Genomic DNA, 18,726 nt, shown 5'->3' with positions numbered 1-18,726 from the left:
ATACAACCCTGGGAGGATAGATACAGGACTCGACCCGGTTGAGAGGGAGGACTTGCGTTGTTATTGGCGTCGAAAGGAGGGATACCTCGCCGCGTGCTAGGAGTATGCAATGCGAGACTTGAGCAAGCACGGAACTGCTGTAACCTTTGTCTGTGATGAGGTCGTTATCCATACAAGTCAAGCAGTCCCTGCTTTCCGTCCTGTCACAAGCCAAACACCATGATGGACCTCACCTGCTACCATCTTCCTTTCCCTTGGATTCCGACATCACTCCTTGTTCACACTTTTCTAAATGCTCACTCGGAACTTATATTCTGGATAATTGCAACGCAACACATCCGAGAGATATCCGCCTCAATGCCGAGGCCGCATTGCCGTCGTCATGCTGCATGCGGTTCTTACCCCTCCAATGCTCGCTCCCCTCTTATCCGAATGGCAAAGAGAGGGACGAGAATTGGTAATCGACAAACACAAGCTTGACCTCACTATTGATCAAGCAGAGAAGACTTCCTTTCCTCTCTGATCTCCTATTCGAAAAGCATACACTGTCACAGCATTGCACTTTCCTTCGACACCAGCGTCCTTCGCACTGCCAGCCACCAACACTAAGCGATCGCCTACTCCTCAGACCTCACTTCGTCGACGAACTTGCAATAGAAACATACAACGAACCATGCCCATCCAACCCGACAACCCCGAACCCGCCCACGCCTCGCTCGACTCGATGCTGTCCCGTAAATTCGGCAAAGAAGTCGCGAATTACTTCTCTGGCTCGCCTCTTAGTAAGAAGAACCCCAACGACCAAGATCAGGCTGCATGAACGAATGCTTCCCAAGCATGCGGGCACTGCGACGTCCTCTTCAATTCAGAAGGCTCTCTTCGAATCAAAGGCTCTCTTCAATTCGAAACGCTCTCTCCGTTCGCCAGGCTAACCACCGCCCCCCCCCACAGACCGAGTCGGCTTCCTCCGCGGCGACCACAAATTCCTCTCCCAAGCCCTCCGCCACCCCTCCACCACCTTCCTCCTCTGCAACGACCTCCAACCTCTCGTCCAACCCAACACCACCCCCGGCGCGGGTAAACTCGCCTGGGTGAAATACGACGATGTCAAGTCCATTATCGGGTCCGACCCGTTCGCCACGACGGAGAAGGAGATGATTGAAGCCTACAACAGCTCGACGTATGTTCCGCAGATGGTATTTTTGGGTATTGACGAGGCGAGAAAAGACGGACTGGCGTATCAGGGGAAGAATCTGTATACGGGGGCGCCGTATTTTGCGGTGGATGTCACGCCGAGGGAGGAGACGTTGAGGGAGGCTTGTGAGGGACTCATTGAGAGGTTGAAGGGGGAGGGGTTGGAGTTTAGTAAGGGACGGGTTATGGATGTTGTTGCTAGTGATGGTACGTCTTGTCCCCACCCACACATCTACCTCAAGGAACGAACGCCATGCTAACGAAGATATGTAGCGGCCATCTACGCCGAAGCCCGCCAACTCCTCGACTGGAACCTCCGCAACCCCTTCTGCGCCGCCTGCGGCCACCGCACCCTCTCCATCAACGCGGGTTTCAAACGCACTTGCCCCCCAAAAGACGCTTCCACCCCCGACTCCTCTCGCCCTTCCTGCGTCACCCGCCACGGCATCTCCAACCTCTGCTTCCCCCGCACCGACCCCACAGTAATCATGGCGGTCGTCAACGCCGCCGGCGACAAACTCCTCCTCGGCCGCCAAAAACGCTGGCCACCATATTGGTACTCCACCCTCGCGGGATTCGCCGAACCAGCCGAATCCATCGAGGAAGCCGTGCGGCGGGAAGTCTACGAGGAGTCGGGTATCCTCGTCGGTAGGGTTGTGATTCATAGTACCCAACCATGGCCGTATCCGGCGAATCTGATGATTGGCGCGATTGGACAGGCGATTGGAGGGGAGGGGGAGAGGATTGATTTGGGGAATGATCCGGAACTGGACGATGCGAAGTGGTTCGCTTTCGATGAAGTCAGAGAAGCACTCAGAGTTGGCACTTCAGGGCTGGGCGAGGACGCGGGCGAGGGGTACAATGAAGGCGGACTCAGGTTACCGCCGAATACGGCGATTGCGAATCAGCTGATGACGGCCGTGTGCAACGGTTTCGCATCCGGAGAGATGAAGCTTTGAGGATTTAGGAAGGGGTTTGGGCTTGAGAGACCATGTATGGAACGGGGATGTACAGAAGCTGATGGTCAGGAGAGGATTTGGAGGTGATGTCCAGGAGACGATGCTCAGGAGACGATGTACAGATGATGATGTCCACGAGAGGATCGAGCGTCAGTCAGCAACTTACAGAATGCCGGATAGATCGAATGTGGCGACAGAAATGGGAGTGGAAAATGTATAGAATTTCGATTCGAGCTCGTTCTTCCTTTCCAATCGACTTTTCGACGAACTTGAGGTTGGGAATGGCGATTGGATGGGATGGGATACAGAGGGCGTGAGAATATGATCAGGCTTGGTTCTTTGGCCGCACGTGAGCTGTACCAGCAAGATTCTGCACCGATGGCTGCAAGGACCAGAAGCGAGCAGGAAAAGTAGCCAAGTGCAGCGTTGAGAATCTCGAGTTTGTACACGATGCGGCTGTCCATAAACATCCACATACACAACACCACCCATCCATCTCCTCCCCACTTTAAACAGCCACCAACTCCCTCGTCCCCAACCCCCCTTCCCGCTTAAACTCCCCACTCAAACTCAACCCGGGTCCATTCGTACTCGACAAAACAACCTCATGCACCTCCTTCACAATCCTCTCGCTCAAACCCGCAATATCGCCCCTCACCCCCTCCATCAGGGCTCTTATATTCGCCTGCACCATCTCCGGCGCAAACGCCAACTGTCCCACCGCCATCCTCACCACCCCGGCACGTTCCCGGTACTCAGTCCCACCCACCATATCCCTCACCGTGGACGCAACATCTTTCACCACCGTTCCCGTCTTCGCACTCGGCATGAGACCTCGTGGTCCGAGAGTTCGTGCTACACCCGCTTTGGAGAGTTTGGGGAGGGAGTCGACGTGGCAAATACAGCGTTCGAAAGGTATGTTTCCTTCTTTTACGAGGTCGAATATTGACTCTTCGCCGACGAGGGATGCTCCGGCTGCGAGGGCGGCGCGGGCGATCTGGCTGTCGGGAGGACAAATTACGGCGATGCGCAGGTCGGTTTTGACGGGGTGGGGGAGGCGGAGGCGGTTGCGGACGACGGCGCCGTTTTTGGGGGTGCGCAGACGGATGTGGAGTTCGTATTTGGAGGAGGTTGGGGGGCGGCCTACTTCGGCGGCGAGGAGGTATCTTTCGCAAGGGAGAGAGAGTCAGTGTTTGATGGGAGGTGAGAGGGAGGTGGGGGGAGAGGAGGCATTACCGCATCGCATCGACGAGAGGGAATTGAATGGCATCTTTCAAGTCGGGTGTGTCGTAGTTTGAGCGGGCTTTTTTCCGTTTTTGAGAGGCGGGCACGTCTTTGCGTTTGTATTTTGCGGCGTTGGCGGATTGGGTTGCTGTGCGGATTTGGGTGGTGTGGAGGGTTGGAAGGAGGAAGGCGGGTGGGAGGTGGGTGGAGGTTGTTCGGGCGAGGGAGAGGGCGGAGGTGGTGGCGGAGGAGAAGCTGTAAGGGCAATGTCGTAGAGAGGAGGCCATGATCGGGCTGCTGGTCGATGGGGTGGTGGACGTCGTCGTCTGTGATGTCGAAGTTGATGGAGTGAACTTGATCGACTTGCGGAGTTCGGAGGTGTCGAGTCGAGTGAGAAGGACGCTAGGATATCAATGACTCGTGTAGTCTAATGTATTGTTTCCTACGACGCTTTTCGATGCTTCTCTTGTGAATGTGTCCAGAATCGAAGCCGTTACGGGCTTTACTCGTCTCGTACGAATGTGTATCGCTCAGCATTTGTGATTCAACACGTGGGAAGCCCAGATCTCAATGCTTATGTCAGCGTTCAATATCGCCGGAGCCCTCTCCGCCCATACAACAACACCTTTGGACTTCACCTTCCTCCCTCACACTCACTCTCATGCAACCCACGACTCCACCTCCACAATGAGTACATTCAACCTGACCTCCCCCTCAAAACCAACCACAACCCCCCACTCCCGCCCATCTACCTCCTCCTCAGACGACATCGACACCCTCCCCTACCCAGCCCCTCTCTCCCGCTCCGACTTCCTCTCCCCAACCTTCGACCCCGCAACCTACCTCTCCACCCTCCGCAACCGGCACCAAACCCTCGAAGATCTACGCTCCGACTTACGATCTCGCTCACAACTCCTCAACCGGGAACTGTTGGACTTGGTGAATGACAACTATGAGCACTTCTTGGGACTGGGAGATGACTTGAAGGGTGGAGAGGAGAAAGTTGAGGGTGTGAGGGTGGGCGTGTTGGGGTTTAGGAGGGAGGTTGAGGGTGTGAGGACTGGGGTGAGGGAGAGGGCGGAAGAGGTGAAAGGGTTGGTAGAGGAGAAGAAGAGGTTGAGGAGGGAGGCGATGCTGGGGAGGGGGTTGTTGGAGGTTGGGGAGAGGGTTGGGGAGTTGGAGAGGAGGCTTGGTGTTGGTGGAGGTATGGAGGATGAGGACGATGTCGGTGATGAGGATGAGGAGGAGGAAGACGAAGAGGATGTGGAAGGTGTGCCGGTCAAGAAATTGAGGAGGCATGCGGATTCCTATCTGATCATTCGACTTTTGATGGAGAAGCTGGGACCGGAGCATCCGTTCTTGGTGGCACAGAAGTCGAGATTGGTGGATATTAGAAGGACGATGTTGCTGGATCTGGCTGCTGCGACGAGAAAGGCGAAAAGTGTCAAAGCCTCGGATGCGATGCTGGCGCTCGTGCAGATCTATGCCGATCTGGAAGCTCAGGCAGAGGGGATAAAAGTGCTGAAGGGGAGCTGAGCGAGCTTGGGTTGCGAATGAAAGCCAAGTTGAGAATTCCAACGACGCATTGCATTGCCACGAGCGCAAATGCAAAGATGCAGATCAACTGAGTCGTCATTTCGCGCCGATATTATTGCCGGCAGCAAACTTCGTTCGCACAGCGGGGGCGAAAGACACGGACTCAAGCGATTTGCCAGGCAGCACAGAGCTTCACAAATCGTCGTCGGGCGTTTGCTTTCACACATGCGGTTTGTTCTCTACTACACCAGGAGGCGGTCAAGGATACGGAAGTAGAAGTGCACGACGACATCGGTCATTGAATCTTGCTGTGACAATATGGTACAAGGAAGAGAATGTCGCTGGCCGAATGTGCAGCTAGCTGTTGTCCGTTCGTTTGTCACACGCAAAAACCTCAGTGGCGAGGTCCTTCAACGTGTGAAACATGGGCTCGAACTCGCGCATTATCAGCACAACCAAACAAACAACAACATCGAATGACGCCGCAATCAATCGATCCTCAGGCAAAAAGCAGAAGTCTCCTCTTCCATGCCCGACGAACGAAACTGCAAAAGAAACTCTTACCATCACAACACGAGTTCAGAAAACCGATTTCCACTTCGGTATATTACTACAAGCCCAGTTTCTTGCGAAGCGGCCAAATGGGAGGTTTTACTTGATTGGTTGGAGGGAGGAAGTTTGTGGAATATATCTGTTGTTTTTCGGGCGGATGATCCCGGACTGCTGTGTTTGTTGGGATATAAGATGCGTCATGGAGGGATGGTATGTTTGCTGAACTGCTTACTGACATGATTGCTTGGAAAGTTTGCTTGCTTGGGAAAGTTGCTCGCAAGGAGAAGATCTGGGTGTGAAGACGGGGAGGAGGCAGCATCATGAGCCGGATTTGCTGCGTTTCCTCAACGGACGCCGATGTTGACGGTTGTCGAAGTCTGCTATGGCTGCTTTGGCTGCAACTCGATCCCGCCCGATCAAACCGTATACACATCTTCTATCAGGCGAAACCAAAACGGCGGCACGGAGAACCACTACGCTTCCCGGAAAACATGGCGTCCAAGCAACGCCCTTCTCCTGAGTCTGCGAACCCAGCGTCTTCCGAATCTCGGCATGAGAGATATGAACAATCCCCTTGGCCTGCTCATGACTGCACACCATGACCCTATGTTGCGATTGAGAGCCTGGGGAGGATCTTCGTGATCTCATTACGCTTTCCGCGAAGCCGCGAAGAAGGAGCTTACCATACGGAGAGGAGAAACCTCGTGCCAAGCGAGAGTTGCTATTCACCTCGACTTTCAGCACGGATGTCCGGGTCGCTGCGGGCCGCCCTTTGCGAGTGCGCTTCGCATGTAGTTCACGAGCCTCGACCTTTGCTTTCTCTCTTCGACATCTTCTTCGACATCCCTTTTACATCAATCTTTCTTCGACTTTGGTGAAGACTTGACTTCACGGAAGCAAAAGCAAGCGCACTCCCCTTTCCCATACGACACATACACCATGGCCGAGTCGACCGATGCGCAGAGTGTTGCAGACTCCGCAGTCGACTGGGACAGCCCATACCAACAGGAGCCTAAGCCAAAGAAACCCAGCAAATATCCCGGCTTCCGCCGCTGCGACGCTGTCGATGCGCCTATCGAGAAGCAAGATCGACACCGGTTTGGTGCACCCTCCAAGTTCCAAGTCCCGAACCCGTACGACATGACATATTGGCAAGCACTGAAAGTCATCGAGGCCTCGCAAGAGCACGACGCCTTCCAAAAGTTCGCGCATGAGATGAAGTTGAGTGCGCTCAATTGTGCGCCGACAATATACTACGCCTGCGACACTGCGCCGGTCGTGCACATGTTGTTCCAGGAGTCGAGAGTTATCAAGGTGCAATTGAAGCTCGTATGCGATCTCGAGCTTGGATGGGGCTCATGCACTGTTATGCTCAGGGATGGAGATCGCTGGATACCACTCATCGACTACCTCAAGTCTCTGCCTGTTCTAGACTTCGCCAGTACCGGACAAGTCGGCTGGTGGGTTCAGGAGCGGTGGTGGAGAAGCATCGGAGGACCATTCCGACTGTTGGATCTGCCGCCTGAGCTTTGGCAGACGATTCTACTTTACGCCCTCGGAGAGGAGGTGTTCCCTCGACCACCAGACTATAAACACAGTCAACTCAGTCTCACACAAGGATTCCGGAGATCCGGCTTCACCGAAGATCGACCAAACATTTCACCAACAAATATCTCCGTACTTGGCCTCAACCAGGTCTTGGCAGATGTGGCAAGGACTCTGCTCTGGGGAGAGACCACGAAAGTGTACCACCGCGAAACCGAATTGCCTGTGCTTCGCCAGCCGGGCTTTTACGTGCCAGACGCTGCTCTAGCTCCGCCACAGTGCTTCCGATTCATCCGCCGCATGAAATTGTCGTTGAGCCCCATGGATCTGATCACGACCTTCAGAGTGGAGGTCGAGCCATTCACAGAGGATTGGCACGCCCCGATTGACACCCACAATCGACCATCAGGGGAGCTCTTCAGACATCTACCATGTCTCAAGTTTCTGGAACTCGAGACGGACGCATTCGAATTGCGGTCGATTGACTGGCAGGGATTTTCGGTTTTCTCGGATCCGGATGATGAGCATGATGGCGTCACACTGCACTGCTCGGAGACAGTCTTGAACATGGTCATGGCGTTCGCTGCGGAATACTTACAGAGCGTGAAGACAGTTCGACTCACTGGGGTGGTCAAGAAGAGTGCCAAGGATCGATGGGAGAAGCTGCTCAATCAAGCGTCGTATGAGAACAACAAGCCAATACTTGAAGCCATGAAAGACGAGTTTCGCAAGTTCACACGATTCCAGGTGTAAGTCGGAGATACTCCCGCTGTGAAGCCATTTACTGACACTATGACTAGGCCACCAATTTGCTACTGCGCTGAGCCGTGCGCCACGTACGACTACACGTACGGCAAGGCGGCAGAGGAGGAAGCGAAGGCAGCAAAGGCAGGAGGCTACGTCTTCTGCACTGATGGTTGGAATTGACTCCCGGTGCGCCGCAGAATTTCTGGACTTTGCCATCGCTAAGCGTTACCTATGAGACGCATACATCTTGAAGCGTGAGCTACGGGACGATCGCGCATACAACATCAGCCAGGATATGGCACCAAGGTCGGACCTGGCCGACAACATCGTGGAGCTGAATATGGCGCTGCATTTGATTTCTCGTTGCTATTTTCTTCAGCATTGCGATTCGGATTCGATCAGCACTACGGCGAGATCATGAGAGAGGTCGTCTTAGGCAGCAAGGTCACGGCTTTCTAAGCACAGGTCTTTGTAAGGTCCTTCTTAATATCTCTCTACATCCACGTCATGGTTTGCGATATATCTCTTGAAGTCAGAGCTTTGACGCTGGACGATTTCCCATTCTTTCGTTGCAGCGTGCTTGCGCCCTTGCGCACATGCGCCCATTACCATTGAGGCAATTGCTGTGAGTTTCTTTCTTTGCCTGCTGAGCAAACATGTTTCCTTCATATGAAAATGCAAACGAGCGCATGTGCAAAGCGGTCGTCCATTGTTTGACGGGCTGGTCTGTTCTCTGTACTGAAGAAGAGCTTCTTTCTTCCTGGCCCGGCAAGCGAAATGCTCTGTACTTTCACGATACTTATACTCATCAACTTCATACGGCAGACTGCAAAGCGACCAGATGGGCTTTCACTCTGCTGCGCGCATGTGCGCTGACGATCCCTCTTCGAAAGCGGCGCTAAGGACAGTTGCATTCACCTACATGCTCGCACGGACTTGCGGCTCGCGGCGGGCCGCAGTGCGACTCGATACTTAGGTCGCTGGACTCGATCTTTCCTTCTAATCCTCGACATCTCCTTCACGTCCTCGTTCCTCGGCTTCGACGAACTAGTCGACACCACACTAGGACTACACATCCTCTAAACTACCCAACACGCCCGCACTTACATCTGCGCACTCACCATGGCTACCGCGAGCCTGCACGGAGATGCGCACGAGCTCGATGCGCAAGACATGTCCGGCTCCTCCTCAAGCCGCAACCACTCTCAACATAGTTCCAACAACCCTGTGCGCAAATCCAAGAAGAAACAAAAGCATCGTTTTCCCGGATACAAGCATTGCGATCCAGTCGACCAGCCAATTCGCCGCCACACTCGCCACGAGTTCGGCGCAAAGTTGAAGTTCCAAGTACCAAACCCACTCGACACGGCGTACTGGAAGGCTCTCACACTGGTGAACGATGTCCAATCCCCATACGAAAGGTTCGCCAGCCCACTTTGTCTGAAGGCGCTGAACTGCGCGCCAACGGTCTTCTACGAAGGCGAAACCGCACCTGTCGTTCATGCGCTTTTCCAGCGGTGCCGCACTATCAAAGTGCAGATCAAGCTCGTTCGTGACGTCGGGCCCGCCTCCGACTGGGATTCATCGACCGTGATGCTGCGCGATGGCGAGCAATGGACTCCTTTCGGCGACTACCTCAAGGCCTTGGATCCTTTGTGTGAGAGGGAGAAAGCGGCTTCTGGTGAAGTGGGCTACGCTGTCCAGTTCAAGTGGTGGAGGAGCCTGAAGAAGCCGTTTCGGTTCTACGATCTGCCGCCGGAGATTCGGGAGACACTTATCCTGTACACTCTGGGTGCGATGGTGCAGCCCAGACTCTCGGGAGGGCAATACACACCTTGGAGCGAGGTCCACATTACTGCGGGCTCTCCTAATAGCCTCTGGGACCAGGGTCTTGAAATGGTCTATCCTGTCGTACCGCCCACAAATCTCTCGGTCCTTCGGCTCAACAAGGACCTCGCCGAGGTGTCTCGCGATGTCCTGTGGCGCAAGACTACCAAGGTGTTCTCCTATCTGTGGTCCTTTGAAACTATCTGTCGGCCCATCATTCCCAAGCAATTCTCCTGGCTTCAGCGCATGTACTTGTGTCTCCAGCCACTGGAACTTGTGCACATGTTCAAGGTGGAAATCGCCCCTTTCGACGCTCACTACCATCAAGATCGTCAGCAATCCATCGACAGTTTCCAACCGGATACGATTGTCCACACAGGCTCTGTCCCTGCTGGGTGTTTCCTGCGGTCCCTCCCATTACTACACTATCTGGAGCTGGAACCCCATTCAGAAGGTAGCTTGAGTCCCTGGAGCGAATTTGTCGGTCGTAGAGCGGGAGTCAGCGACGACGAAATCAGCCTCTGGTCTGCCAGGGGCTTGAATTTCCGCGCCCCTCCCTGTCAAAAGCGCTTCATGGACTATGTCATGTGCTTTGCTGCGGAGTATCTCCAGTCAATCAAGACAGTGCGCCTGACCGGTCCCATCAAGACCTGCATCAAGAACAAGTGGGAGGATCTGCTCAACAACAATGTCTACAGCACGATCAAGCCGCAGATCGAGGAGTGGAAGGAGGAAGCTCGGAGTCTGACCGCCTTGGAGTTGTAAGTTGTCCCGAAAGTGTCGTACGAAGATATTGCTAACTTCGTACCTAGACCGCCGCGATGCTCCTGTCCACAGACTTGCTCATACTATCTGAGCGATCTGGACGTTGATGATTTGGGACCCGCTAGGTCGACGATTTGGGACCCGGTAGGCCGATGATTTCCGAAGGTATGGCCTGGGATCATCACGGCTTCCGCATCCCGTACGAGGAGTAGGCGAGATCTCGAGTCTCTTGGATAGAACTCTATACCGGCTCCGTTCATTACCAATTCGGACCAGAGCAGCTCGCATGTTTCCTCAGCTCTACGCATAGCGCTGCAAATCACACTACACGGACTGTCCGGCTTGCAGTCCACACGACGACCTGAGAGCGAATGTTGCAGTCACATTGCGCCACACGCAGGAGGCTTGTGCACATACGACGAACACATTTATCACGAACACACACGAAGACTCAGAGGCTACAAAGCATGAGAGGTGGCAGTAGGAAGGGCTTGAATTTGGAACGGCGTTTGATTTTAGGTTCCACTTTGGCCAGCATTGCAGTCAAAAATCGGAACGTTGGGCTCGCCGTCGACATGAGAAGAGAGAATATGCGGCGTGAGAAGACCGCCGGTGCTGCATTCTGCTTCTATGTAAGTTCTTTCTCAACAATCCGACAGCTTTGTCTTTCAAATCTCTCATCGTAGACGACTCCTCCGCTCGGAGCTTTTCTCATCCTGGTATCATGCAAGTAACCGTCTCGGCCGCGGAAAGACCTTGATGAGGATAATTGTTCTTGATCACGTTGAGATGCTATTCAGCCTCGGATCTGCAGGCTTTATTGCATAGGTATAGGCCTCTGACCTGGTTACAACTACGCCGTTCTGCCTGTGGCGTCTCGTCGTAGTTGCGAAGGCTCCAGTCTGGAGTACGGTTTCTCGGAAGTATTGGATGCAGCTCCGCCATCGCTGTCGCCATAGACCTGGTGATGCAGTCGGCCTTCTTCCCGAAAACATGGCCAGGGCTAGATTTCGCCATTCATGCATTGAGGCCTGATCAATACTACGTTATCACTTTGACCCGAGCATCGCCGTGTTGGAATGTGGAGATATCCATGTCTTTGAATGTTTGAGGCCATGAGGCTGAGAGATCACGAGGAAGCTGCCCTGCAGCTGGTAAGGCTGAGGTGCCACGAAGAGTCGCATTTCCCCGACCTTTCGATGTTCCGGTATGCGGCTGATATCGAAGTTCGATGAGTTGCAGCGGAGATGGCTTACTCGGAAAGTGCATCGCAGCGAATGTAGCAAGCCAAGCTGCTGCTTGATTCGTGTCCTCGAGCTTGGGAACTATTCTCAGTCGGAACCTGGCTCGAAGGCAGACTTGATGGCTGCGTTTCCTTGCAACTTCATTCGATGCGATCGTTCAGTGTCTCGTTTCATGCCTAGGTTCATGCACATGTTCGCGTGATCACCTCAGTCGTACAATCCCCTTGCATGATAGCTTGGCCGTCGATGCACACATCTGCTTCCGAGCCATGCCATTGCGAGAGTTGGAAACTCTAGACCTTTGTCCGGTGGGTACATAAGGCCTCGTTCATTCGTCGATAGCGCTGTCTTCTTCATTCTCAACAGTCCATCACATCCACCCGCCTTCAATCACCAAACACCAAGCCCAACAACCAGCACTTTGCCGTTGAACCATCAGCTCCAACAAGGTGTGATTGCTCTTCGACACATTCAATCCTGAGCGTTGCTAACCGATGCAAGACACAATGGTTTCTTTCTCGCTGTTACTTGAAAGAGAGCAACGCGGGTCTGTACGAGAGGACCGGCTATAAGGTCGCTATCAAGCAGTGAGGACGGGTGGCAAAGGAAACAATGTGACTGTTCCTGTTCGCGCCTTGATGAAGGCCAACCGGAGATTTGCTGCGGGATCGATTTATGGTCGTTATGGAAGTCTACGACACGGAGCCACACTCATTTGAACGAAATGGAAATGTATGCGATGTATCAAAGTAACATTCGACTTCTCTTTCCAGTTTCGTCGATCTGCATACGACAAGGGGTCCCTGCCACGCGACGGGAGATCTGCAGGCACATCCCGCCTCCGCTCCCGACGTAAGGCGTATTTTTGGTCTGGCCAGCGCTGAGTCAAACCTGAAGCTGAAGCTCATCTCAGCTGGAACAAGACATCTTTCCTTCGTCTTGTGTATGCTGCTTCGACTCTTCCACCGCTCCCTCCGCTCCGCCTGCACCATGGCTGCCACTCAACAACCCAAGTGGACAGCGCCGATACGCTCCGAGACCGCCAAACTGCCCAGTCTCACCGTCTACAATTCCCTCACTCGATCCAAGACCCCGTTCACTCCAAGAGATCCGCAAGGCAGGAAAGTCGGCTGGTATGCTTGCGGACCGACAGTATACGACGATGCGCATCTGGGACATGCGAGGAATTATGTCTCGCAGGACATCATCCGGAGGATCATGCAGGATTATTTCAAGTTTGATGTCAACTTTGTCATGAACATTACCGATGTCGACGACAAGATCATTCTGGCTGCACGGCAACAACATCTACTGGCGCAATTTCTTGCGAAACATACCGAGGTGGATGAGGAGGTACGGACCACAACGACGGAGGCTTTCAAGGCATATCTGAAGAAGAACTTGCCGCTGATTGAGGAGGCTACACCTGAGTCATATACGACATCTGTTGAGAAGCAGTACGGACATGTGTTGGCAGGGAAGAGCGTCGCGAATGATGGAACACCACCGGGCGACAAGGAGGCGAAGGTCAAGATGCATTTGAACACCGCAAGCTCGGCCGCGCAGGCACTGCTGCTGTCCTCACCTTCAATGGATGAGTTCACAGCGAAAGCCTCTGGAGTTCTCTTACCACACATTGACAGCCTATACTCGACAACGGTCAAGGGAGATGACCACGACATATTTACGAAATTGACGAAACGATACGAGCAACGCTTCTTCGAGGACATGACCAATCTCAATGTGCGATATCCGGACAAGCTCACGCGAGTGACGGAATACGGCCCGCAGATTGTTTCTTTCGTCAAGCAGATTGAGGACAACAAATTCGCATACGCAAATGAGGGATCTGTGTATTACGATACGACAGCATGGGAGGCGTCAGGAGGTCATTATGCAAGACTGGAGCCGTGGAATCGGAATGATACAGAACTGCTGGCAGATGGCGAAGGCTCACTCGCAGCGAAGAAGACCACATTCAAGAAGTCCAACGCAGATTTTGCACTGTGGAAAGCATCAAAACCGGGCGAGCCTAGCTGGGATTCTCCTTGGGGGCCCGGACGACCAGGTTGGCATATTGAGTGCAGTGCCATGGCTTCCGACGTTCTGGGCAAGCAATTTGACATTCACTCCGGCGGCATTGATCTGGCATTCCCTCATCACGACAACGAGCTCGCACAATCAGAAGCATACTGGCATAAGTGCGGAGCAGACAGTGAGCAATGGGTCAATTATTTCATCCACATGGGTCATCTCAGCATTCAAGGCAGCAAGATGAGCAAGAGTTTGAAGAACTTCACCACCATCAAGGAAGCACTATCAAAAGGTGAATGGACGCCACGGTCACTGCGTATCGTGTTCCTCCTCGGCCCGTGGAAAGAAGGCCTTGAGATCACTCCGGACCTTGTCAAAGCCAGCGTCTCGTGGGAAGAGCGAGTCAACAACTTCTTCATCAAGGTCCGCGACCTCCAACTCCACCCATCCGGCGTTGACAGCTCATCACATACCAACGGTTCCTCATCCACTGAACTTGATCAACTTCTTGAGTCTTCCAAGACAAAACTCCACGAAGCTCTCTGCGACTCCTTCGATACCCCAACCGCAATGCGCGTTCTCACCGACCTCGTCACAGCCCACAACTCCGCGACCAACGTTCCCGACCCGACCTCTATCGCTATTGGCACCTGGCTGACTGAAATCCTCATCATGTTTGGTCTTGACGCAAATTATCGCAAAGGCCAGATGGGCTGGTCAGGAGTCGACATTCCCGAAAAGGCAAAACCCTTCATCTACCCACTGTCCGAGCTGCGCGACAAAGTGCGCGAGCAAGCCATCAAAGGCGAAGTCGATCTTCAGTCATTAGGCCGCATGGACGAAAAGGACAACTTCTACGGCGAAAATCAACCTTACGCCGGAGCATACGCAGACTTTCAACGTACTATCCTCGCTCTGCACTCCAAATCCGCCCCACCGAAAGAGTACCTCGCCGCTTGCGACCATCTCCGGAACACTGTGCTGTGGAATTTGTCAATCTATCTCGAAGACCGCGAATCCCGACATGCCCTCGTACGCCCTCTCTCATCCTCTCTCCGCCAAGAGCGACAAGATCGTGAAGCTCAAGCGGCCGCTAAGGCTCAAGCGAAAGAGAAGGCCAAGGCGGACGCAGAGGCGGCGGAGAAGGAGAAGGCGGAGAAGGGAAAGCTGTCGCATTTGGAGATGTTCAGGACGAGCGAGTATAGTGAGTGGGATGAGGAGGGTCTGCCTACAAAAGATAAGGAAGGCGTCGAGGTTGCAAAGTCACGGGGCAAGAAGTTGAGAAAGGAGTGGGAGAGGCAGAAGAAGTTGCATGAGGCTTGGAGGGAGGCGAAGAAGTGAGTGATAGAACGGTGCTCGATGCTGTCGCCGGCGAGACTGTTGGCAGGCGTTTCCCTTCGTGCATGGCATATAGAGACGAAAATTGCGCGCTTCACGGTCATACGACCTCGCGAGTTTGGCCAACTTCCAGATTGGCGCCATTGACCGGTGCTGTCGTTTCCACGGTCAGGAGATTGTGGGAGTGTGCATCAATCCGCTAGCAGGGGACACCCAAGTCCGCGACCCTAGCGCAGCGTGAACACCGCTCATCAGACCTCACGTCGTCTCGTTCCTGCAACTTTGTCACCACAAGCCCACAATGCAAGTCACAATCTGTCGATACATCTCACATCCATCTAAAAGGGTATAATCCACCTGCGCCTACGCCATGCCGAAAGCATCCCGCCACCTCCCTCCTTTTCCCCTTTCCGCCAAAACTCCGAGCTGATGCAGGCCGAGACAAGCCCCTCTACGTCGACCAAACAGCAACATAATCCACCTCCATCGCCCTCCCTCCCACCGTGCTCGAATTCGGCGTCCCCCTCCCCGCAACGGCATTCGGAAAACTCCCTCCAATCGCCACGTTCAAAATGACATAGAACCCCTTTTGAATCGTATTCTTCCACGTCGTGGCGCCCAATTGCGACTGCGTTAGGGTGCGATGGAGGACACGATCGACCCAGAAATTCAGCCGTTCGGGGGAGACGGTGCGGTCGATTACTATCTCGTAGATGTGGAAGTTTCCGAGACAGCTGGAGCCCTGGCAGGAGGTGGCGGCGCCGAGGCCGTTCGGTTCATTACAGGGACCGCCGGGATTGGTGCCCTATGAGGAGGGAGGTGTTAGATGTGGGTTGTGAGATGGGGGATAGGGGAGCGTACGCAATGCAACGCATTCGTCGCGCCGGTTTGAGCGTTCACATTCTCCATGATATCAATCTCCCCCACCCCCGGCCAGCTCTGTCGATTACTCCGAAAGTCCCCTCCCAGCGCCCAAAACGCCGGCCAATATCCCTGTCCATTCGTCGTCGTGACGGACGGCAATTTAATCCTCGCTTCGATTCTCAGTTTCCCACCCACGGGAGCGGCGAAGTTATTCGCTCGGGTTTCGATTCTGGCGGACGTCCATTGTCCGCTCGAGGACTTTTGCGGGATGATGAGGAGAGATCCGTTGCCGGCTTGACGCACGTTGGCGGTGGAGGTGGTGTAGGTTTCTACTTCGCCGGTGCCCCATTGGGAGGGACCGCCGGAGTATTGGGTGCCGGTTTGGAGGATCCAGTTGGAGGAGGAGGGGAGGGTGTTGGCGCTGCCGGTGAAGTCGTCTAGGAAGAGGGTTTTTTTCCATTGCGTGTTGGTTATGGAGGGGGCGGATGCGAGGGCGAGGGGGGCGAGGAGGAAGAGGGTGGTGAGGGTGAGCATTGTTGCGATTGAAGGGGGGGAACTGGAGGGAGGGCGAGGTCTGGTATGGCGCAACGAAGGGGCAGGGAACGACTATATCATCAACGACAACAACACGAAAGGAAAGGAAACGAAAGACAGTCCACGAACCTTTCCTCGGATGAGTCGAGCCGATTTATACATCTCCTGAGCAGAGAAGCCCTCCCTCACGCGGACCACGGCACCGAGCCAGTGAACCGCGTCCTCCATCCTCGACTCCGAGTGAAGCAACGACAGTCACAACGTTATTGGCAGCCCTCATCCCGCGCGCGTGCAGAATCGCAAGCGAACGCGCCGAACGCCCGAGGGTTCAGCTCGCGAAGAGAAACCTTGGTCCCTAAACCGTGGCTGAAAGGTCTAGAGCGTTGACGCTGAGAGGTCGTTGATCCTCGCTATACCGCTTTAGTATGTCGCAAGGCGCTGTGGCTTGAGATGCGCAATCTCGGCTTCGCTTCTGGACCGCCTTGGTGGTGGTGGTGTGAGCCTTCTGGAGTGAGACCATGCCGCGCACTCGTCGCGGGTGGCGTGAGTGGGGAGTGTCGAGCGCGTGATGTCTGTCTTGCAGTCCTAAACTGTGTATCGTGGCGGAACGCGAAGGTGAGATCTGTTGACTCTGCGCAGCGGTCGATTTTGAGACCTGTCCGGCTCCGGGCCCGACAGAGTGTATGCTTTGCGGAGACGTGGAACCCATTCCCACCACGAGTGCCAACCCTTCTAGACATTCAGTGGTTCCAGACCGTGAATACAGTCTTCTTTCCAAGACTCTTCCCCGCTTGGCCCTCAGCTGATGTCTCCTTCGTCTACGCGGGTATATGCGATGGAGCGTCGGCGAGTCGGCGACAAGACCACATGTCTCGAACGTGGCATGCATGCATGTGCACGCACTGGTCAAGCGCAAAAAGTACTTGCCCAAGACATGAGTGTGCGGGGCGTTGCGACTGGTTAAACCCAATCGAAACTCAGACGCCACCTGCCGAAACAGGATAAGGACGCTATTGGATCTGAGTTCTAGACTTTTTTGGGATTTGGACACTTTCTTCGGAGAACATGTTTTGAAGATTGTCGAAAGTTGTTGGTGGTGTGGTGCCGAGTTTTCAATGTTTTTGATGATGTATATCATCTTCGGTCGGTGGTGGTCGAAGACTCGAGTTGCGCCCTTTCTTCTTGATTTCTTGACCTGGGCATGGCTTTTGGTGCTCTGGTGCTCTTCCCACTCGGAACTTGGTGTGGCGAGGCATGATCTGAAGCTTTTCTGCTTTGGGAATGCCTCATTGTCTCAAAAGTCGGCCGTTCAGAGCTCGATCAAGGATACAGACAAGCTTGAAACACACAAGATCGAGGTTCGAATGACGATCGAAACAAAACTTCGGCATCGATCCCTTCTGAGCGTATGCGACCATTGACCCCATGGTTCAACCGCCGTCCGATTCCACGTTCCTTCCATTCAGTCCACGTTTCCTTCCGTCCTCAGACCCAACCACTCGTTACCTCGCCACGAGCAAATACAACACCTATCCTGCATACAGGAAGTAGTGTCCGCCCCATGAAGCGTACCCAGGCCAATTATGCGCTCGCGAAATTGTCGATACCTGGCCAAAGAGGGCTTCGATTGAGTTTTTCAACGTAAGCGCCATTTCTGTATGCAGGAATGGTGCAATTGTACCACGCCAGCATACAGCACACACACACACACAGAATCACGCCCGTCGCCTCGTAGAATTCTTCGATGTTTGTTTCTTTCGTTCGCTCGTTTCAACTACGCTCGTTTCGCGAGGCGCGTCGCCCGAGTACCGGTTGCAGGCTCTGTAGGGCGCCGCGATGAAGAGTGCTCGTTTCCGCCGACTTCGTAGGCCTTCGAAAGGGGGGGCGAGTCTTTAGCTCGGGGAGGGGGTACCCTGTTTCTGCTGGGGTGGGTCATTTCCAGCGCGACGAGGGGGGCCTGTCGAAAATTCACAAACGTATTCCCACGCCGTCCACGGAATTCCGGTCAGAGAGTCGTTCGTCTACTTCTGACCTGGCTTTGCCTTTGCAAGAGACTTTTATAACTCCATAGTGTACGATTATTCCCAGCGCTCAATCTCGGGCAGACACGTGCGGACGCATCCATCGGAGTAGCCACCGCTCCTTGCCATGTCAAGGGGTATACCAGGGGCTCAAATCACTCGATTGGTCTGCTACCTTGTTAAACACGCCACGTGGACTTAGACAAGGTTGAACGGTGGCTACTCATGCTGGACACCGTAGCTTGATAGCTTTCTTTCGACCGCATGTCGAATTTCTTCTCCCCTGTTCGAGAAGCGACCGGTAGTTGCGGCTCGGAAACATGTCGTCCTCCATCTTCTTCA

The 18,726-nt window shown here is 54.1% G+C and overlaps 6 protein-coding genes across 6 annotated transcripts; 4 read left to right on the top strand and 2 right to left on the bottom strand.

The window, feature by feature from the left end:
- Positions 1-498: 498 nt before the first annotated feature.
- MYCGRDRAFT_74463 (uncharacterized protein) lies at positions 499-2,153 on the top strand (the record flags this gene model as incomplete). Its single annotated transcript, XM_003850443.1, has 3 exons — positions 499-782; positions 952-1,401; positions 1,468-2,153. 3 exons carry the CDS (start codon positions 674-676, stop codon positions 2,151-2,153), a joined length of 1,245 nt encoding a protein of 414 aa, XP_003850491.1.
- Positions 2,154-2,661: 508 nt separating this feature from the next.
- On the bottom strand, positions 2,662-3,692 carry MYCGRDRAFT_74460 (uncharacterized protein; the record flags this gene model as incomplete). The annotated part of the gene is made up of 2 exons (XM_003849873.1): positions 2,662-3,319; positions 3,390-3,692. 2 exons carry the CDS (start codon positions 3,662-3,664, stop codon positions 2,662-2,664), a joined length of 933 nt encoding a protein of 310 aa, XP_003849921.1.
- Positions 3,693-4,064: 372 nt separating this feature from the next.
- MYCGRDRAFT_94966 (uncharacterized protein) lies at positions 4,065-4,913 on the top strand (the record flags this gene model as incomplete). Its single annotated transcript, XM_003850444.1, has 1 exon — positions 4,065-4,913. One exon carries the CDS (start codon positions 4,065-4,067, stop codon positions 4,911-4,913), a length of 849 nt encoding a protein of 282 aa, XP_003850492.1.
- Positions 4,914-6,404: 1,491 nt separating this feature from the next.
- MYCGRDRAFT_94965 (uncharacterized protein) lies at positions 6,405-8,216 on the top strand (the record flags this gene model as incomplete). The annotated part of the gene is made up of 3 exons (XM_003850445.1): positions 6,405-7,759; positions 7,811-7,926; positions 8,050-8,216. 3 exons carry the CDS (start codon positions 6,405-6,407, stop codon positions 8,214-8,216), a joined length of 1,638 nt encoding a protein of 545 aa, XP_003850493.1.
- Positions 8,217-12,540: 4,324 nt separating this feature from the next.
- Positions 12,541-14,968, top strand: MYCGRDRAFT_74458 (uncharacterized protein; the record flags this gene model as incomplete). Its single annotated transcript, XM_003850446.1, has 1 exon — positions 12,541-14,968. One exon carries the CDS (start codon positions 12,584-12,586, stop codon positions 14,966-14,968), a length of 2,385 nt encoding a protein of 794 aa, XP_003850494.1.
- Positions 14,969-15,416: 448 nt separating this feature from the next.
- Positions 15,417-16,418, bottom strand: MgENG2 (putative endo-beta-1,3-glucanase; the record flags this gene model as incomplete). The annotated part of the gene is made up of 2 exons (XM_003849872.1): positions 15,417-15,770; positions 15,827-16,418. The coding sequence occupies 2 exons, from the start codon at positions 16,361-16,363 to the stop codon at positions 15,417-15,419; spliced, it is 891 nt and encodes a 296-aa protein (XP_003849920.1).
- Positions 16,419-18,726: the final 2,308 nt, after the last annotated feature.

The sequence above is a fragment of the Zymoseptoria tritici genome, chromosome 8, assembly GCF_000219625.1.
Source record: "Zymoseptoria tritici IPO323 chromosome 8, whole genome shotgun sequence".
Lineage (NCBI taxonomy): Eukaryota > Fungi > Ascomycota > Dothideomycetes > Mycosphaerellales > Mycosphaerellaceae > Zymoseptoria > Zymoseptoria tritici.
The sequence above is the reverse complement of the archived record's forward strand: the minus strand, read 5'-3'. Positions and strand labels throughout refer to the sequence as shown.